Below are 22,466 nucleotides of genomic sequence, written 5' to 3' on the forward strand. Positions count from 1 at the left end.
GCTTAACACCACAGAAAACAAGTTCTATCAAATATCTATCTAAGCCCGGATGGTGTGGCTCACTGGTTGAGTGTCGACCCAAGCACCAGGAGGTCACCCATTCGATTCCAGGTCGGGGTACATGCCAGGGTTGTGGGCCCAATCCCCAGTGGGGGTAATGCAGGAGGTGGCCAGTCAATGTTCTCTCTCATCAATGTTTCTGTCTCTCTCCCCCTCTCCCTTCTTCTCTAAAACCAATAAAGAAAAAAAATATATATATATATATAAGCACTTAGTTACCAACTTGATCCTCTACATATATTTTTAAATTAATTTACTTAGTTTTGTTACAGATGTTTCTCTCTACATATATTCAAAATTGCATATAAAATTTGAACTGAAAACTCAGACTATCTACTTTGATGCCCTGAAAATGCAACTAAAATTTTCCAAAGACCCACAATACTGAAAACAGAGAAGGAAGCAGCCATGTGAAGATTACTGTAACACTTTTAAAGATTATTCTGTCTTGTGAATAGGTAGCAATAATGTAAGCTTACATGATATGGAAGTCTGTTTGGAATAATGTCATACCCACAGGCTATCGAATCCCCTGCAGAAAATATTTATCTAAGTTGGCTTCATTTACATTAACCCTTTATGTAAAATCACTTTACTTTGTTTAAAGAGCTGGTATATTATCAAAGAACACTGAGCTGTGAGTTGAGACCTCAGTTCTGGGACTAACCCTGCCCTTAGAAGGGCCTAAAAGAATCTGGTTCTCACCAAGGCCAGTGTGATTCAATGGACACAGCATCAGCCTGAGAACCAAAGGGTCATGGATTCGATTCCTGATGGAGGGCACATACCTGGGTTGCACGTTCTATCCCTAGCCTGGTCAGGGTACATGAGGAAGGCAACCAATCAATGTCTCTCTCTCACATGAATGTTTCTCTCTCCTTCCCTCCCTTCTACTTGGTCTAAAAAATCAATGGAAAAAATATTCTTCAGTGAGGATTAACAACAAAAAAAAAGAATCTGGTTCCCTACTCCAACTAATATTCTTTACACACCACCTTGTTTTATTTCTTTGGTCTAGGTGTCGCTCTCAACTAACATACACTCAAGCTATAATTCTTCAAGGCCAGGGCTAAAAGCACTTCTTTGGGTAATATATGACTCTATCATACATCTGATTCATCATTCTATACACTAGCATAAAGATTACAAATCCAATCTCTCAATTATCAACAAAATTAAATTTTGTGAAAACACTTTGAGTAGTAATGGTTCTAAAACCATGATTTACCCCCTTTAACTGAATGAATTATTTAACTTCTCTCATCATGTACCTGAAAGCAGAACAGTCTGTGGTTTTATTTCATAAATATTATTACAAATAGTGGAGCAGGGGGATCTCTATTAAGTCACAAAGGTCTTGAGATGTGATTGGGGGGAAAAAAACTTAGAAGATTAACGTACATGTCTGGAGGTTTCATAAAACCATACACAGGAGAGGGGCAGAGGAAGGGAAAGAGAGGGGAAAAGGGAGTAGTATAGTTTTATTTATAAAACCCCGAGGAGACACTCTTCTAACTTCAAAGAGCTGGGCTCTCAAGAAACAAAAGGTAGTAAGATTCAGTTGCAGTTTTCAGCCACTCAGATAAATGAGCAAAGAATATGGACACAATTCTTAAAACAAGAAATACAAATGTAAAGATATTCAATACTTCATGCATAAGAGAAACTCAAATTAAAACTAAAATAATGCTCCATTTTTGCCTATCAGTCCAACCAAGATAGTTACACAATACTTGTGTTGGGTAGGATGTGGCGAAATGGGCACTCTTATGCATATACACTGCTGATGGGAGTTAAATTGGTACAATTATGAAGAGCAATTTTGGTAATACTTATCAAAATTACAAAAAACAAGACTATGACTCAGATTACTACCTTTAGTAATTTATCTTACATTTATATTCCCACATATGTGAATGTGTTCCAAATGACTTAAGTAAAAGTTACTTGCTACTAAGCTAAAGAAAGGAATCAACCTAAATGGCCAAGATAGGGGACTAATTAATATGATTAACAAGAGACTGATTATCGCATATCTATACAATAAAATACCACCTGTGAAAAATACACTCTTTATAAACTGGTATGATACAATATTTATAATATATTAAATAAAATATAAGACGCTAAATAGTGCTGCCAGTTTTATAAAAACAAAAAACAAAATACACATAATATGCACAAATGGTCTCCGAAAGGCTACACAAGAAATTGGCTGTATTGGTTGCCTCCAGGAAACAGGACACAGGGCTGGGGTAGAAACAAAAAATTTCACTGCATGCCTTTTGAATTTTCTGTCATGTATTGTAATGGCTTGTTTTAAAAATTCAAATGAAAAGAAGAAAAAAAAATAACAGGCCTCAAAGGAAGCCCTAGACACAGTACCAAAAGACTTCTGTGTACTGTGACTATATTCATGGTAAAGACCACCCCTTTGGGGGTTGTGAGATCTCAGGAAAAGGCCTAAGGAAGGCACTCCAAAGGCAACTTCTAAATGCTGTGCTGTTTTTCAGCAACTTAAAAAGCCCCTCCTAGTTCACTGCTATTCAGTTCAAACTGTCCTATCCAACCTCCTTCTTCCCTAGTCTTACCCACTTTGATTCTAAGTCGAAGAATCTACCTTAGCAATGCTGTTTTATTCAATATACATCTAAAATGTGCTAGGTTTACAGTAAGTACTGAAGCACAAGATGAACAACTGACACAAATCCCTCCTTTCAAAGTCTCTCCAGCCTAGCAGGAAATATGTGTATAAAATAATAAAAGTATTTTCATGATGGTAAATATTCATTGAAGAATATCAAGGTCATAATCACATCAAGGTCATAATGATTAAATGTTTCTCCAATTTCAGATTTGTTTTCTAGGCAAATTAACTTCAAAAATAAGATTTTCCCCCTACATTTCAAGTTTAACTAACTCTTCTATAATTTTTCTAATTATAACTTAAAAATCACCACAACCCTCCCAGTGACTTCACTGAAGTTACATATTTATTGTATTAGTCAACACAACACTGCAGTTAAGACTAGGAGCTCTCCTGCTGTCCAAATCATCCAGAAAACACTTTCTGAACCACAGTTTATTCTTTTCCCTACCCCTATTTATGGACATCCCTATTTCAGAAGTTGTTCATATTTATGAATCCCCTTGCCCCTCAAAACCCCATAGTTTTGCATGCTTTCATGGGGTTCTGAAAAAATCCCCTGAAGTTCAAACATGGATCACAGGTTGAGATCTCTGCAGCACCGAGGAAAAAAGGGTACTTGAACAAAACATTAAAATGACAGTTTCTATCCTTTCAGAATGAATTGGACTTTTTAGTTTTTAAATCAAAAGCAGATTAAGATAAATCTGAAAAGTATTCATCATAATTGCATGAACTGCCTAGCAAAGATATAGAAATTACTATATGTTGGATCAGAAAAAGGAGTAGAAAGAATATAGGATTTAAATAAAAAGACCTGAGTCAATATTTATCTCTGTCATTTAAAAGCTAAGTTACAACCTCATGTTTCCACTCACAGCTGATAAAACACAACCACAGTGCTCTGGAGAAACTCAAGAGACCAAGAAAGAAGGGGTCTCTGCCCTCACACAATGTATAATTATGAAATGTTATCTACTATGACTAGGATGTTATGAGAGAATACAGAAAGGGCAGAATACTTTGTCTTGGAGGACTAGGAATGGCTTCCCTGGGAAAAGGAGAAGAGACAACTGAACAAAACAAAAGTGTTTTCAGGAATGAGTGAATGTGTTGTTTAGGTGTGTGTATGAACATTGGTAGCACAGGCCCACTGGTGGGCCAGAATGGCTTTAGATGAGACTACATAAATAAACGAGGGCCAGACTATATCATGACGTGCAAGCCTCATTAAGAAAAATGAACTTAATTTTAATAATGTAATAAAGAACCATTTAAAGTTTTAAATAGGACACTATTTTCCAAAAGATCACTCTGGCTACTAAATGTAGCACAGCCCTGGCCGGTTTTGCTCAGTGGTTAGAGCATCGGCCTGCAGACCAGAGAGTCCTGGGTTCGGTTCCCGCTGAGGGCACGTGTCTTGGTTGCAGTTTGTGACCGCCCCCAGTTGGGGTTGTGTGGGTGGCAGCCACTCAATGTGTGTCTCTTTCACATCGATGTTTCTCTCTCTCTCTCTTCCTTCCTCTCTCCCTCCCGATCTATCTGAGGATAAATGCAAAAATGTCCTCAGGTGAGGATAAAATTTAAAAAATAAATAAATAAATGTAGCACAGATTGTTGGGGGCACACAGTCATTCACTATTATTAAGAGGTAACTATTATAACCATTAGTATGAAAATACAATAATACAATTAACTTTTACCACAAAGATTAAGAAATGGTCCTTGTCCTTGAAGATCTCATAGTCCAGTGAAGGGAAATAAGAATCTAAGCAAGTACTTTTAGTAATCTGTTTAACATTACTATTACTGTATAGAAATACAGAAAAGGACAGAGTATTACAAATGATGAACTGCATTATTAACTCTGAATAAAAAAATATAAAAAAAGAAAGAAAGAAAGAAAAAGGATATTCTAAGCAAAAAGAACATCCTCTGTAAGTACATAAAAAGGTGAAACAGGGTGGGACAAAAGTCGGTTTACAGTGGTTCATATGGGAACTAATACAATAATTAATAAATAATAACAAAAGCATAAACTGTGGCCCAGCTGGTGTGGCTCAGTGGATTGAGTGTCGTCCCATGGACTAAGAGGTCCTGGTTCCATTCCTGGTCTGGGCACATGCCTGGGTTTCGTGCTGGATCTCCAGTATGGGGCATGTGGGAGGCAGCCAATCGATGTTTCTCTCTCCCCCTTCCTCTCTCTCTAAAAAAAAAAATCAATAAAAACATGTTTTTTAAAAAAGGAATAAACTGTGTTTCTCATATGTACAACTATAAACCTACTTTTGCTCCACCCTGTATATACAGACAGCCTAATGTGACTCATGCACTGAATGTTTAAGTGAAATTATTGGGCAAGGTTAGATAAATATAGAAGTACTTCCCTACTTAATTTTGTTCCTCATACACTAAATGGCATTGTTGTTTTAGTAATGGGAGTCTCTATCAGTGATGCTACAAGAGATTCCTTTATTGATCACATCTGTGTTTTTTTAAAAGATAATGCTGTAGCATAATAAAGAATTATATAAAGGGGGAAGAGAATGGGAGCAAGAAGTACAAATAGAAGGCTGTTAAAATAGTCTAAGCAAGAAATAACAAGAGCCTAAATTAAAAATGGCAAAGAGGAGATGATATGACCTATTTCACAAGTAGGACAAAAGAAATCTCAGGTGCCCCAAGAAATACCACCTTTAAGGGACAGGCAGAATAGAAACATCAGTGAGAGCCACAGAAGGAAACAAATGATTCAGGAGAGGGCATGGTGTCAGATTAACAGAAGGAAAAGCAAGAGAAATGACAGAGAGATCAAGTACTTTGTGTGTACACACATTCATTCACATACATACAAAAATATACATATCTATTTATTTCTTAGTTTGCTGACAACTCCTACAAGTAATGCTCTAATAGCAATGACTTCATCTAGAGCCTGGATCTTGGTTTTTAATGTTATTTCCCACCACAAGGATCCCAGAGATTCTTAAAGAAATAGCTGAGGGCAGTCCACTTGGGTCCCCTCCCCACTGCGGGGAGTCTGTCTATCTTTCAAATAAACTTTCCTTTCGCTCACCTTTGAGGAAAAAAAAAAAAAAAGAAACAGCTGATTCCAGGGCCGGGTAAGGGTGAATACAAAATGATCCTAAAACAGCATGTAATACTAGGTTTTAAAAAAAATGGAGACATCAAAATCACACAGAGGGACCTTACAGGATTTCTCAAATAAGGCACAATTTAAGCACTGAATAAATAATGGAATGAATGGATCATAACTCATTGAATAAAAACAAGAATCCAAGAGTCTAAACTGATATAAATTAATAAAGAACTAAATGAGAGAGCAAGGAAAATTCTTGTTTTCAAAAGAATGATAATCAAAAACATAGAAGTAAAAGAAATGATGGATTAGAAAATCACCACCTGGCAACCATCATAGTCATGTGATTCAGGCAAACCCACTGAATGTTGAAATTAATGGACACATTTTATGAAAAAACAGAATATTTACATATTTCCAAAGACGCTTCTATGTGATATTTTTTAATTAGAAAAGGAAAAACAGTAACTTTACATTGGTGAAACCTGGAGGACATCACCTTAAGCAAGTGATCAAAGTTGATGATGCCAATAATGGAACAAATCAACATCATATTAAGAACACTACTGTAATATTCCTGACCAAACATGTATAACCTAAATCCAAACAAACAAAAAAAACCCTGACAAGCCAAAATTGAGAAATATTCTAAGAAATTAAAAAGTATTAAAAAATGTGGTTTATAAAAGACAAAGTAAGACTGAGGAACTATTCTAGATTAAAGGATATTAAAGTAATAAAATTCAATGTAACTGTTGATCTCAGGTTAGATTCTGGAACAGAAAAAAAAAGTATTATTATTATTGCTATAGAAAACATTATATGCACAACTGGCAAAATTTGAATGAGGTCTGTTGATTAAATAATAGTATTGTGTCACTGTAATTTGCTAATTTTTATATGTCTACTGAAGTCATGTAGAAGAATGCCTGTGTTTTTATGAAATACACATTGAAATATCTAGGGGCAGTAGGTGTCTTATCTGTAACTTACTCTTTAACAGTTAAAAATTTTAGGAAAAAATGATATGGCAAATTTGGTAAAATGTTAAATTGGGGAATCTGGGTGAAGGGCTTAAAATTTTTTTAAGTTGATTTTTTTTTCTGCATTTGTCACTAAAATGTATATTACACGCAGAATACATATATAAGAGTAAGCAAGGTTGCAGTTTTCCTGTATATCTAAAATTACAGCAGAATTTAAAACATTTAAGAAGGAAATTTTGTGGGTTTTATTATGATTACATATAAAACTAGATTAAACCAACTTATCTACATTAAAAAATTCTCATTTCCAACTAACTTGATCATGGTCCTCAGGGAAAAACAGTATTCCTTAAAGGTCTCTTTTAGCCCAGTAATTCTATAATGTATGTATTCTTCCACTTCTCAGATAGACTTACATCCAAATAAAATAACTTTTCCTAAACAGAGTTAAGACATTTTTTAAAAAAACGAACTTCATGGGCTATAAAAACATGATCATTATGTTTTTAGGGAAATAGAATTAAGAGCTCACTCAAAAGAATAAATTGTTAAAATGACTTCATTTAATATCAGAATATTTAGAGAAGCCAAATTCTGTACTTTATTGTTTAGATCAGGTATTGGCAAACTTATTCTGTAAAGGACAAGACAATAAATATTTTAAGCTTTGTTGGTCATCCACCACTGCAGTGCAAAAGCAGCCATAGACAATATGTAAATGAACAAATGTGGCTTAGGAAAAAAAAAAAGAGCAGTGGAGCAGATTTGGTCAACCTGTGATTTGGATGAAAGTACTTGTCCAATAATAACAGGACTGCCCTTGCTGGTTTGGCTCAGCAGTTAGAGTGTTGGCCCGAGGACCAGAGAGACCCAGGTTCGGTTCCCGCTAAGGGCATATGCCTCGGTTGCAGTTTGTCCCCAGCCCTGGTTGGGGTCGTGTGAGTGGCAACCACTCGATGTGTCTCTCTCTCACATTGATGTTTCTCTCTCTCTTCTTCCTCCCTCTCTCCCTCCCACTCTATCTGAAGATAAATGCAAAAAACAAAACGTACTACTAAGTTTAAGGCCATATAGGCCTTTTACCAAGGACATAAAAAAATTTCAATGTACCTGTATGTAATACAGTGTTCTTGGAGGGCAATCCTAAAGTTTAAAAAAAAATGGGTAAGTAATATTGATCTTTATGGATACAGAATAATCTCTACTAGGGGTTTTAAAATTTATTACAGAAATCTGAGACACATAATTTCATTTTGAAATGTTGCATTGCAGATTTCACATAAAATATTAGTTACAGATAAAAATTCCAAGTAGTAAATCGGAACTTTTCAGTTGGGTAACTCCATTTTATTTCTGTAGAGTTTAATGCTTAACTTTCTAAGAAAATAACGTGTTTGTTGAATTAAAGATAATATCTGGAGATAAAGATGAAAGGTAAGAATAGAATGGTCATTAAGAAGAGTCCAACTTATCACATGTACAGAATGTCATCCCTAAATCATCTAATTCAGGTGTAACTGTAACTACTGAGAATTCATTATAAAGAGAGATGCACATCCTGTAACCTAAGTGTCTACAAGGCAGGCTCTGGAATCACTAGCCATCACAATCTCTCGGGTGTTTAATTGCAACTGAAACGGCCAAATTCGCAGGAACCTTACCTCTTTTTCTTATGATCCAAATGAATGAAGATTTTCCAGTCAAGGTTATAATTAATCACCACTTAACAACCAACTGTTTTACTCTGTCAAGTCTAGGGTATATTTTCAGCATGAGGGGTGATGTACAACGATTCCTTTTGCAAACAGAAATGTATGCACATGTCCTTGCTGAAAATGTAGCCCAGTAAATTTGCTTGTGAAAGTGATGACATGCTCATGTGTAGCAATGTGCTAGGTGATGTTTCTTGTTGAGGTCTACTTTAGGAGTCAAAATGTGTAAGCCTTATGAAGCCAAGGCAAAGCAGTGGTCCTGTGTATAGAGGTATAGAAAAAGTAGCTCACTTAATCTTTTCTCGCCAGGAGTCGGGATTTTCCCAGAACGACATCCATTGTCGGCAATGGACGCACCAAAATAACGCCGGCGCCAGTGAGTTAACCACCTCTGTCCTCTTTTCACCTATTATATTTTTCATGCATCATCCAACTTCCCAACCATCTTCCTGTTTCTTCACAGAATGCACTCTAGGTTCTTGTTTTTCTTCAGCCCGAAGTTGAAAATGGAGTTGAGAAAAGGAGACACATGGTCAGCTGGTGATGTTAACAAGCTCCTTGCTGCCCTGAGAAGCTAGATGGAAATGGTTCAAGTTACAAGAGGGATCATCATCAGATCTGGGAGGACAAAGAGTAATTCATGAAGCTTCATTCCCTTCCCTCCCGCCCTCTTTCATTTATTGATGATCCCTATAGTCTGCCTTTACAGCAAAATCAAGATTAAGGAATCTGAAGCAACCTCTTTCAGTTCTTCACTCCATCCAGTGTGCAGAAAGGCCAAGTGGAACACATGTCCAGCAATGTTAAAGTGGCCCAAGAAGGTCAGGGAAGCTTGGAGTGGCTAACAAAACCACAATCTTAGATCAATGCTTTTCAGTATGATCTTGGTATTAACATCAGCATCTAACACGGTGCTTGGCAACAGGTGCTTAATAAAGATTGGTTGAATAAGACATTTTCTTTTCTGCCAATGTCTATTTTCTACTTGAAAACACAGGTGGAAGTCAGACAGAAGTAGTTAACTCTTTCAATGCCGGGATAGTATGAATATACTGTATAGTAATCACATCAAGTTAATGAGTTTCTCTAAAATGTTCAAATTATGGGTCCCTGAATTCAGAGTTCTTGTTAGATGCTACCTAAAGTATTTTTGAAAAACAACCATAATCATAGTTTTGAAATCAGAACCATTTTAAATGTTAATAGAACAACATGAATTAAGAACCCTAGCACCAATGTGTAACAAAACATCACAGTTCAGTCAAGCAAAAAACATTTCTCAGTAATGTAGTTCTAGATGGGTAATGATTCCAGAGCAAACTAAGTTTGAAGAAAGAGGATTTATTTAATGGCTTCCTTAATGTTAAGATTAGGGATAAACCCAAAGTATAAAGAGTAAGAAGAATATATTTTTAAGTATGAATAAAATTTTAAACCTCAAATCAAGAGGAGCATCAAACTACAATGTACTGTGCAAATGCTTTGATCTTTCAGATAGGAGTGGAGAGAATAACAAACAGGGAAGAAATAATTTTGTAGGACTCAAAAATATATGTCTAGAGTGTGAGTTTAAATTACCAGTTATATCTAATTAGGTTAGGAAATCCCAGAGAATAATTCATACCATTACAATTACAATAAAAAACTACCATATAAAGAAACAAAAATTTCACTTTCTCCAGATCTTAAGAAGAGACAGGGTTTTAAGGAATTACAATCATTATGTCTTTAAAAAAAAAAATTATACAAACCAGAGACTTTTCAGGCAAAGGTGATCCATTGGGTCTACAACTCCACTCTCTCTATAAAACTATGTCTATAAGGCCTTTTCTATGTTCACCTGTATACTTGTCTCCATTTCCACCTTCCTTATGAGCCAGTTTTAGTACAGGGTCTACTAGCAGTCTCTAAACACAAGAGAGACTTCTTGCATGGAAAAATAAAGCAGGCCTTAAATAAAGGTCCACCCAAGTTACTATCCCAGCAGCTCTTTAAATTAATTGCAGTTCCAGTTCCCATAGTTCCTATGCTGTGTCATAAGCAAATTTATTATGAATTCTTACTTTTAGATTTATAAAAAGGTCAGATTTCATAAGGCTTAGTAAGGCTGAGGATTTATGCTGAACTGTAAGTGATGAAAGAGTAGCATGAGTAAGAGCTCTAATGGGTAAATGAGCTGAAACCACAGCATACTCCAAGAAGGGTCTCAACACAGAAAATTGCAAATGCCAAAAATAAGCACAGTGCACAACCAACCAACTACTCGTTTTGTTCAGTGTAAGGCCAGCTTTATATGGGTCAAATCAAAGGATCTAATAGGTGAGCTTTGTAGACATAATTGGGGACAGGGAGGATTCAAGTATCCATCTTGCTGCAAATAAATAGGTACTAATGGTTTATCTGGTTGCTTCACCTCTGGCAGAAGAAAGGAGGAACAGAAAAATAGAAGCTAGAAATGTAAACTGTTCCCACAGGATCCTCGAGACCTGGATCCCAGATATAGATTACTTACAATAGAAATGTACCACCTCTCTCCTAGGCTCATCCTGTTACTCACTTCTGTGTTTATCCAAGAGCCAGACTGGGTTTTCTGCAAAGTAAACCCTGCACATCTTGCTACATTCTTTAATAGATTATGTACATACTAAGTGTTAAGGGTTTCACACTTCTCTATTTTCCCTCTAGACAGCATCTTTTGTCTAAAGAAATAGGCATTTAAAGACAGATCTATTTCAGACACAACACTGGAATTGAATACGAACTAGCTCCTCTCCATATAAAGTTGTTTTACTGGAATAGAAATTTATGTTAAATCATTTTTTATGAAAAGTTGCTTAACAACCTTGATTATCCAATTAATTGCTTATTTTTTATTTTCAGTTAATCTAATAAATGAATTTCCAATTAATTTAAACATTCTTTGCTTTCTTACGTAGAATCTTACACAGAATTTTCAAATGTAGAAAGATATACGTTACTCAAAGGATTTTCTGCTTTTGTTTTCAATGTAAAGAGCACTTGAATGACTAAATTCCCTTTTGTGACACACTTTTCTAAATGAGGAAAAGGGGATATCTGTATATAGTTTGACTGGTATAACTCTTGCCAAGTAGTTTAAAAGCTCTTTGAGACATTTATAATTAGCTGACAGTAAGACAATATTCTTTTTCAAAAAATACATGTGTAGCTAAAAAAGTAGATAATTTGGCTTAAAGTTTGTGTAACTCTAAACCTGAGTAATTCAGGTTAAAATGAAGAGAAATGTTTTCTTACCTTTAGGTCTTTCCAACTGTCCAGGAGCTTGGTGGCCAAATCACTTATATCTACTGTTTTATCTGGCTGTTCTTGACTCCTCTCACTCTCCACATCAGATACACCCTCCTCTTCATCTTGGGATGGGGTTTCCTCAGCAATATGTTCTTCTAGTTTTGTGCCATTGCTCTCTTTAGGCTCTATTTCAATGTCAGCCTCTAGTTCAGATATGGGTAGCTTACTAGCCTCCACAGAAATTTCACTATCAACTTTAGATTCAGGCAACTGTTGTGTGAGTAGCTGTTGTGACTGTAACTCTTCCTCTTCTTCTATAGGGATGTTTTCTAACTGGTCAAGGTCCTCTTTGCCATCTTTGCCTTCTAGCTCACTCGTAGCATCAGAGATCGCACTGTCCATGCTATTTTCGCTTATAATTTTAAGTCTGCGAAACATGAGCTTCTTGGGGGTGTCTGTGTCAGCTTCAGTGCTCAGCTTGGTAGAAGGATCAGGAGTGTTGAGTGGTGTGTGAGCCCGTGATGTATTCTCACTAGAATACCCATCTCCTTCACTCAACTGAGGAACAGCAGTCTTGGTCTGAGACCAACGTTGAATAATTGGAAGTACTTTGCTCTCCTCCAACATATTTTTAGTAGGAATAGGTAAGTGTTCCAAAGTCTTTATAATCTGATCAAACACAATAAAAAAAATCATATCACTTTGTACAGCTGACTTTTCAAAGCTCTGGATGGGGGTCAGATTGTTTCTGCAGGAGCAGTGGGTTTTGTTTTTTGTTTTTTACTGTCTTATTAAATTAAGACCTAAGTTTCTATAACCACAGAAAGATTTACATGTAATAATATTATTTTTCTATAGAAGGGAAGGAAAACTTTTAATAAGGCTTACCAGCAAGAATAAAATGTGCAGCAGGTGACTGCTCACAACATTAAATAGGACTGATCAGTATTAATATTCCCCACCAGTACAGTTCTTAACCTGGGTAAATTTTTAAAAATATATATACTGCCCTGGCCAGTTTGGCTCAGCGGTTAGAGCATCGGCCTGCAGTCCAGAGAGACCCGGGTTCGGTTTCTGCTAAAGGCATGTACTTCGGTTGCAGTTTATCCCTGGCCCTGGTTGGATCGTGTGGGTGGCAGCCACTTGATGTGTCCCTTTCACGTCGATGTTTCTCTCTCTCTCTTCCTTTCTCTCCCTCCCACTCTGTCTGAATAAAAAATGAAAAAAATGTGCTTGGGTGAGGATAAAAAAATATATATATATACACACACACATACTACTAGATATCACCTTGAGTATCGTTTTCTAAAAAGTTTCCCACGTGCTTGTGATACAGGTGTAGGAAGTATGCAACATCATATATTTAAATGATGTGTCACATAGACAAAAAATTGTAGATACTTACTTCTTTAACCTTTGATAAATAGTTGTCTAACAGAGACAGTCTTTTCATTCAGAAATAACTACCCTTTCCTACTCTAAATCCAAGAATTTCTTCCAAAGTACACCCTGTAATATAGTTCTACCAAAATCCCAAGGTCTCCCCAACTTCTATTTATTGCCAAATCTTCTGGGAGAAGAATGAAGGCAAGACAAATACTTATTTGCCCACTCCCATGTTTTGTTCTTTTTCTTTCAAGAGTATTGTTAAATGACTTTGGTATTATATTAGAAATTATGATTAAAAGGAACTACATTTAAATCAAGTTAGAAAACAATGTTTATTTCAGGGGAAGACATAAATCACAACCCCACTAACAATGCTGCCAATGAACATTTACTTAGATCTTTTAAAACACTTATTTACTCCTCAAAATGTTCTTACTCTTGTATTCTAGAATTTGGCTTCTTGTTAATTTTTTAGAAACCCAGAATTTAAGTTTCATCAGGCTTCCTATCCTTTAAAAACTATGGTTTTAGCAACGAACTGGATCTTTCATTTGACTATGACATTATATCTTGCTCTCCCAATTTCCAACTACGTAGTACCAATCTTAAAAAGTATTATAAGGAAAACCACAGGGTAAACTTACTGTTAGCAAGGAGTATGTAAAGGTTATAGTTGGGATGCTAAAAATACTTATTATCAGTGGTAAATGCTAAATTCATTATCTCTGATATTATCACATACTGCCAACCTAAGCAATCAGTATAGTGGTTTTAAGAAACAAGTAAGTTGAATGTGAACTGACCTCTTCCTGAAGCTTCTGGTTACTTTCCCGGCCTTCACCTAGCTCTGCCATCCAGATCCACAACAAAGACAGCCCATGACGTTCCAGAAAGGACTTCAGGCAAGACTGTGAGTGTGTGTTCTTCCATGGTGGAAGGGAAGCAGGATGCAGGGCATTTTGGGGGTTGGGGCAGGGAGAAGAATACCAGATAGAACATTAGAGGGCCCACAGAGAAAACTAAAGAGTTCATTTCCAAAAAACCTAGAAACTATTTTAACTCAACTAGAACTAATATAATAAATGCTTTAAAGTAAAAAATTATAATCTTTGATACCCAAAGTATATCCAGTCAACCTGGACTTTACTAAAGTAGAAAATTATATAAGCATTAATATGTCATTTACAATGAAATCCAATTCATAAGGACTAAGAAAATAATTACATTGACCATTTTTACTGAAAAAGCTAAAAATATAAAAATTAGTCTTTAAACTTTCCTCTCTTTCAGATGCTATTCAAAAGGCTTTTTTACCTCTTAGATTTAAAAAAAATCATCCACTTTTTATTATCTAACTTCTAGTGGCATACCTAATAAACTGGGATAAATAAGATTACTATTGCCCTGGCCAGTTTGGCTCAGTGGTTGAGCATTGGCCTGCGGACCAGAGAGTCCGGGGTTCAGTTCCCACTAGGGGCACATACCACAGGAAAAAAAAGATTATTGTTAAAATTTCTTGTTTTGAGATACTGTAGTAAAAATGGCTTTGTTATGCTAATAATCAAGGAGAAAAAATTAAGTGTCATGAATTGTTACACAAAAGAATCCCACCATGTTCTCTGACTAAAGAGAGAAAGCAAATAAGATCTACTAATAGACTAAATGATGTTGAATTCAAGCCATTTTTAAGAGTACGTACAAGCTTCCAAAGTCATGTAGAACTCACATATCCATTTAAAAAATAAGCCCTGGCCAGTTAGGCTCAGCGCTTAGAACACTGCCCCCTGGACCAATGAGTCACAGGTTCGATTCTGGTCAAGGGTACACACCTTGTTGCGGTTCGTCCCCAGCTCTGGTAGGGTCATGTGGGAGGCAACCAGTCTATGTGGCTCTATCATATTGATGTTTCTTTCTGTCTGTCTCTCTCTTCCTCCCTCCCACTCTATCTGATAATAGAAAAGTATCCTCGGGTGAGGAATGGGGGGAAAAAAAAAGTAATTCTTCTCATCAAAATAATTCCTTCTCCATTTATTCTGAATTACAGTTTAAATATCCCACCTAAAATTCAGAAATAAAAAATAAATTAATATCAAAGTGTTCACCTGTATGAGCTTGAGACAGGTAAGTTTCTGTTCCAAAGTTTCAATTCTAACCATTAGCCGGGATAAGCTGAGCACCTGATTTTTATCAGAGAGACCCTCACCATTCTCCATCAGAGCTTCTAGCTCTCCATCCACCTACCACAGCAAAGAAAAATATCTGGTTATAAAACAGCAACAATAACAAAAGCCCCACTAATCTAAGAATCAAACAACCTGAAAAGTTGTTCAACCTCACCAGTAATAAGGAAAATACAATTAAGATCATAATGAGAAAGCACTTGTCATATGTCAAGCATAACTCTAGGTGCTGAAGACACTGCAATGAACCAAAACAAAAATATCTGTCCTTGTCAGAAAAAAAAAAATCAATCATTACCTTGAAAAATAAAATATCTGCATATCAAATGCCCAGCAATTGCACTCCTAAGAATAAACCCTAGAGAACTTCTTCTGCACGTGTGCATTCAGAGAATCATAAAACTGTTCATTGAACAACCATCCATAATAGCAAAAAAACTGCCAACAAACCAAATGTCTGCAGCCAGGCTGGATAAACTGGCATGTTTATGAAATATTATACCACAGTGAAAGGAATCAAGTGCAGCCAAATGTAACAACATTCCTCAATCTTACAATGTTGTGAAAAAGCAAGTTCCAGAAGATTATACACTATATGAATCTGTTTTTATATACCTCAAAACCAACTGTTTTATAGCCACATATCTGAAAAATCTATTTTAAAGAGGTAAGAAAATTAAGACACAAAATTCAAAGACAGTGGTATCCTCTAGGGTCTAAACAGGGAGAAGGGTTTACTTCATAATTATGTTTTCTAACTTACATATATTCTTCGGATGTTTCAAATATTACATTTCAATAATAGGAAACAAAAAATTAATCAACCTACCAAAGGTTGTTTTTCAGCTGTGTTATATCAGTTACAAAAGATATAAAAATGCTCTCACAGAACTTACTATTGCAAAGATAAAATTAATTAATATAAAAATGAATAATGGCCCTGGCTGGTTTGGCTCAGCGGTTAGAGCGTTGGCCTGCGGTCCCCAAAGACCCTGGTTCGGTTCCCCCTAGGGGCGCGTACCTCGGTTGCAGTTTGTCCCCGGCCCTGGTTGTGTTGTGCAGGTGGCAACTACTCGATGTGTCCCTTTCGCGTCGATGTTTCTCTCTCTCTCTCTCTCTCTCCCTCCCACTCTGTCTGAACAAAATATCAAAAAATGTCCTCGGGTGAAGATAAAAAAAAAAAATGAATAATGAAGCATTACTGTAAATGTTAATGTTAAAAACCCAAGAGGTCTAAGAAGAAAGGGAGTAGTTAGAATGAGAGTCACCAGAAATGAATTTACAGAACTGAAATTAGAAATAGTAAGATAAAGAGGAGGGAGAGAGCAAGCATAGTAGAGGGAAAAGCTTGAACAAAGGAAAATGGGAATTTCTGATAGCGCATAGCTCAGGTAGGCTGGAGTGGATGATGTATGGTGAGGAACTGAGAAAAGTTGTATCAAAAGGAAGGCTGACCCTGGCCGGTTTGGCTCAGCGGTTGGAGCATCCACCTGCGGTCCAGAGAGATCCGGGTTCGGTTCCCGCTAAGGGCACGTACCTCAGTTGCTGTTTGTCCCTGGCCCTGCCTGGTTGGTTGTGTGGGTGGCAGCCACTCAATGTATCCCTTTCACATCGATGTTTCTCTCTCTGTTCCTCTCTCTACCTCCCACTCTACCTGAACAAAAAGTGGAAAAATGTCCTCGGGTGAGGATGATTTAAAAAAAAAAAAAAGGAAGGCTGGTGTTAGATTAGAAGATCTCAGATGTAATATTAAAGAATCTGGATTTGATGCAACTAAGCAAGAGAACTCTATTACTGAATCCAAAATAGGGGAATAATATGATGAAATCAAAATGAAAATTGAGAATAATTCATGTGGCAATAACAGTGAAATCTAGACAAGGCAGAGACTGAAGAGAGATAAATATAGCATTGAACTAATTTGGCATGAAATGATAAAAGTCTAGAATGAGCTGATAAATGAGAAAAAAGCAAATATAAAAGACCAAGGACTCGCCCTGGCCGGTTTGGCTCAGCGGTTAGAGCGTCAGCCTGCGGTCCGGAGAGACCCAGGTTCGGTTCCCGCTAAGGGCATGTACTTCGGTTGCAGTTTGTCCCCGGCTCTGGTTGGTCGTGCGGGTGGCAGCCACTCGATGTGTCCCTTTCACGTCGATGTTTCTCTCTCTCTCTCTCTTCCTCTCTCTCCCTCCCACTCTCTCTGTCCAAAAAATGGAAAAATGTCCTCGGGTGAGGATTAAAAAAAAAAAAAAAATCAAAAAAAAAAAAAGACCAAGGACTTTAAATTCACTTTCCCCACAAAATACAACAGCCAGAATCTTGCTTTAGACAGAGTTTTGGGATGTAAATATTTCAATGGGTTAAGGGTTAGGAGATGAGGTTACTTTCATTCGTAATTAGGCATGTAATGATTCTATAACTGATAATTTAGAGACAAATTGAGTTGTTACATTCATTCAATAAACATACTGAATAGATATTATTGTAATTAAGGCACTCCTGGGATATAAAAAGTAGTACTCTTATCTTTAAGAAACAAACAGTAAAAATGCAGAAATTGAAGTATAAATAACAACATTTTGCAAACGAAAGACAGAGGAGAAAAACTTTCAAATATTCTTACTATAATGACGAGCTTAATGGTTGTGTGTGTATATGTATGTATATATGTGTATATGCATGTACATACATATGTATGTATGTATGTGTGTATGTATGTGTGTGTGGCAATCCCAATGATGATGTGATACAGCTTACATAATTTTGGATAAAGTTTACAATCAATATGGAATTAATAAATTTTAGGATACCTGGAGGCAGAGGGGGAGAGCATGAAATGATTGAGTTTGACTGCTTTTATTAATTTATATTTATTAAAAGTATTTTTCATTTATGAGTCACCATCTTCCAAAAAGAATTTGAAGTAACTTAACAAAAGTATAAGAAGAATTAGGATGTATTTTTTTTCTTTATTGATTTGAGAGAGAGAGGAAGGAATTTGGCCCACAACCTGGGCATCTGCCCTAACCAGGAATCAAACCAGTGATCTCTTGGTGCATGGGTTGATGCTCAACCACTGAGCCACACTGGTCGGATTTCAGGGTCGGACCTGGTTAGTATTTGGATGGAAGAATTAGGATGTATTTTAATAAATTATTAATAATTGAAAAGTTATATGCATGTTTATGTATAATTCTACAGCACTTAAAAATTTATTCTGTTCAGTACTTAATCAATCCAAATAATTTACTCTAAAAAATTCAACAATAAGGACCAACCAACCTGATTAAAAAACGGGCCAAAGATCTTAATAGACTTCTCACCAAAGAAGATATACAGATGGCATATAAGCATATGAAAAGATGTTATTTAAAAAATAAAATAAAGCCTGGGCAGTGTGGGTCAGTGGACTGAGCATCGTCCCATGGACTGAGAGGTCCCGGTTCAATTCCCAACAGGGATACATGCCTGGGTTGCGGGATCAATCCCCAGTGGGGGATGTGCAGGAAGCAGTTTATCTATGTATCTCTCTCACATCAATGTTTCTCTCCCTTCCTCTCTCTAAAAAATCAATAAAAACATATCTAAAATATTAATAAAATAAAAACATTAAATGGTGATAAAAAAATAAAATAAAAATCATTTCTTCTTGCCCTGGCCGGTTTGGCTCAGTGGTAGAGCATCGGTCTGCGAACCAATGAGTCGCAGGTTCGATTCTGGCCAAGGGCATATACCTTGGTTGCAGTTTATCCTCAGCCCTGGTTGGGGTCGTGTGGGAGGCAACCAGTCAATGTGGCCCTCTCACGTTGATGTTTCTCTCTTTCTCCTTTTCTCTCCCTCCCTCTCCCTCTCACTCTATCTGAAGATAAATAGAAAAATATCCTCGAGTGAGGATTGAAAAATAATAATAAAAATCATTTATTCTTTTTTAATAATTTAGTTTTTTGGGTTATGAACTGTCTTTAATGGGTCTAAGCACCATTTTTATTTATTTTTTATCCTCACCCGAGGACATTCTTTTTTTGCCATTTTTTGTTCAGATAGAGTGGGTGGGAGAGAGAGAGGGAGAAACATCGATGTGAAAGGGACACATCAAGTGGTTGCCACCCACATGACCCAACCAGGGCCGGGGACAAACTGCAACCGAGGTACGTGCCCTTAGCGGGAACGGAACATGGGTCTCTCTGGACCACAGGCCAACTCTTTAACCACTGAGCCAAACCGGCCAGGGCTTAGCACCATTTTTAATACTTTCTGATGAAACATAGTATACACAGTTAGTAAATAAATACGTTTTTTTTTGTTGTTTTTTTTTTTTACTTTTTTTTTTTTATCCTCACCCGAGGACATTTTTCCATTTTTTGCACAGATAGAGTGGGAGGGAGAGAGAGGAAGGAGAGAGAGAGAGAAACATCGACGTGAAAGAGGCACATCGAGTGGCCGCCACCCGCACGACCAACCAGGGCCGGGGACAAACTGCAACCGAGGTACATGCCCTTAGCGGGAACCAAACCCGGGTCTCTCCGGACCGCAGGCCGATGCTCTAACCGCTGAGCTAAACCAGCCAGGGCAATAAATACGTTTAATAAACAAAAATGTGAGTAACATTCATGCAACCACTCAAGGTTTAAAAAAAGGAAAAGGAACATTACCTAATCTATTCCTAAAGTGCTTTGTGTGCCTCTTCCTTATTATAACACCTCTTCTCTGCTTTAGAAATAACATCTCCTAACTTTTTATAAAATAGTTGATTTAAAAAAATAGATTTTCTACTTTTACATAAATCCCTAAATGTTATTTAATTTTGTCTAGCTTTGATCTTTATAGAAATGAAATCATACTGGAAAAAACCTGTGTCATGCTTTTTTTTTAAATATGTTTTTACTGATTTTGGAGAGAGAGAAACATCAATGTGAGAGAGAAAGATCAGTTGGTTGCCTCACATATGCATCCTCACCAGAGATAAAACAAACTCGAAACCTGGATATGTGCCCGTGTGCACACTAAACTGGCAACAATTCGGTGCATGGGACAATGCAGAGCCAACTGAGCCACACTGACCAGGGTGTATCATACTTCTTTTTCATCCAACCTTACATTTTGAGTCATTCAGGCTGTTGCATGCAGCCCTAGTTCCTTTATTATATGATTACATTATAATTTAATCATTCTTTTTTTTTCTTTATTGATATTAGAGAAAGAGAGAAAGGGCGAGAGAGAGATAGAAACATCGATGAGAGAGAACATTGATCGGCCGCCTTCTGTAAGCCCCCCCTGGAGATTGGGCCCACAACCTGTGCATGTTCCTTAACTCATATAGCACATGTACATTCAGTCCCTCATGATATTTTTTTATCTCCTCATCTAAATAGTAAGACTGATGTCATTTATAATTCTTTTTGTTTTTTTTTTAAAATAATTTTTCTTTATTAATTTTAGAGAGAGAGGAAAGGAGTTAGAGACATTGATGAGACAGAACGCTAACTGGCTGCCTCCTGCATGCCCCCCACTGCGGATTGAGCCCACAACCTGGGCATGTTCCTTGACTGGCAACCTCTTGCCTCTTGGTGCATGGGTTGACGCTCAACCACTGAGCCACACCAGCTGGGCTCATTTATAATTCTTAACATTATTGGCTCCTAAAAAGCCCAGGACTGAGCTAACTGCAAAAGATCACAGTGGGATATGCTGACTAACACCCCTAACCCCCGAGCTCCTTCTCCTAGCCCTCCACTAAGATTCACTGGTCAGGAGACAGGACCAGAAATATGCATTTTCATTATGGACTCCACCAGGTGGTTATGAGGCTACGAAACACTGCTCTGAAAAAGGAATCCACAGAAAAAGGGAGGGAAAATTAGAAAACAAAAAAAACTCAACAACACAAAGTCCTTGTCCCAGTTAAGAGTCTTTCTTAGTAACAAGATACCTCCTGCCTTCAATAGTAACTCAGGTGAGCTGGGGTAGAAAAAGGCTATCAACTACTGTTCTAACGTATTAAATGAAAAGACCAGCTGAGACTATTCCTTTCTTATTCTTGGGTTGCCTGTTACCTCTCAAAACTCACTTTACACTCCAAAGAGGGTTTTCAGAGATTTTGCATTTATAAACACTTGCAAACTTTAGAGGTTCAAACAAAAGACAGATCAATATTAAAAGGTTAGGAATACAGATCAGCCTGAAGTGAGTTAACAGATAAACATTTTATTTGTACTTAAAATTAGGAGTTTTACAGACTCTGAAAAGCCATTAGCCCATGTGTTTTCAAGATGACTTCATTAGGTCTCAAACATACCCAGTTCTAATCTCTATGGACCTAAAATAAAAATAGCAACCATCCATTCTTCTTGTCCTTGATTACCTCACCTGATCCTGACTTTTCAAACTTCAGTTAAAAAAGCTACCTCCCCCTCTTAAAATGTACACAGTGAAATTTGAAAGATGGAACACTTACCGAATCTTTCTTACGAGATCGTTCCTTCTTCATTTTCCCTCCTGCTGCTCTGATGCTGACTCTATTCTCTCCTCCCAGGTAACCCCGGCAATTAGATGACCCACAGAAACATTTCTGAGCTTCTTTTCTGTTCAAGGAGCATAGGAAAGGTGTCAGTATGTGAAAATAAACCATATAAAAATGTTGGCAATATAACAATTACAACAGAGAAGTCAATCCAGCAGGAAAACAAACAGAAAAAACAATTACTTGAGACTCCAAAAAACCTGATACAATCTAATGCAAATGCCTGAAATTGCTCTTAAAAATATTCACTCTTTTCCCATCTTCCTTTATTAGCTAAACAAAACTAGCCAAGAAATTAATGAATAATTTCTTCATTTTATAAAAGTACCTACTAATATATGAAAATAAAAGATCATGCCCTGGCGAGATTGGCTCAGCAGTTAGAACGTCGGCCTGAGGACCAAAAGATCACAGGTTCGAGTCTCAGTCAAGGGCATATACCCGGGTTGCAGGTTCGATCCCCACCCCTGGTCAGGGTCGTGTGAGAGGCAACCAATCAATGTGTCTCTCTCACATCGATATTTTTCTCTCTCCCTCCCTCCCTTCCACTGTTATCTAAAAGAAAAAAAAAAATCAATGGGAAAAAAAAGCTCATATACATATTTAGA

The 22,466-nt window shown here is 36.9% G+C and overlaps 1 protein-coding gene across 3 annotated transcripts in view; it reads right to left on the reverse strand.

Moving 5' to 3' along the window:
- The window catches only part of SETD2 (SET domain containing 2, histone lysine methyltransferase), a 107,145-nt gene that overhangs the window by 33,950 nt on the left and 50,729 nt on the right, over positions 1 to 22,466 (reverse strand). For 2 of the 3 annotated variants that reach the window (XM_036267207.1, XM_036267209.1), the window contains 4 exons: positions 21,793 to 21,919; positions 15,264 to 15,398; positions 13,965 to 14,084; positions 11,779 to 12,441 (listed from right to left, as the gene is read on the reverse strand). In XM_036267207.1, the coding sequence (XP_036123100.1) occupies positions 11,779 to 12,441; positions 13,965 to 14,084; positions 15,264 to 15,398; positions 21,793 to 21,919 (1,045 nt within the window). Of the gene's footprint in view, positions 1 to 8,911; positions 9,080 to 11,778; positions 12,442 to 13,964; positions 14,085 to 15,263; positions 15,399 to 21,792; positions 21,920 to 22,466 lie in introns of all 3 variants that reach the window. The other variant, XR_004960178.1, reaches the window with a different exon arrangement.

Source organism: Molossus molossus, unplaced genomic scaffold (genome assembly GCF_014108415.1).
Source record: "Molossus molossus isolate mMolMol1 unplaced genomic scaffold, mMolMol1.p scaffold_m16_p_18, whole genome shotgun sequence".
Taxonomy (NCBI): domain Eukaryota; kingdom Metazoa; phylum Chordata; class Mammalia; order Chiroptera; family Molossidae; genus Molossus; species Molossus molossus.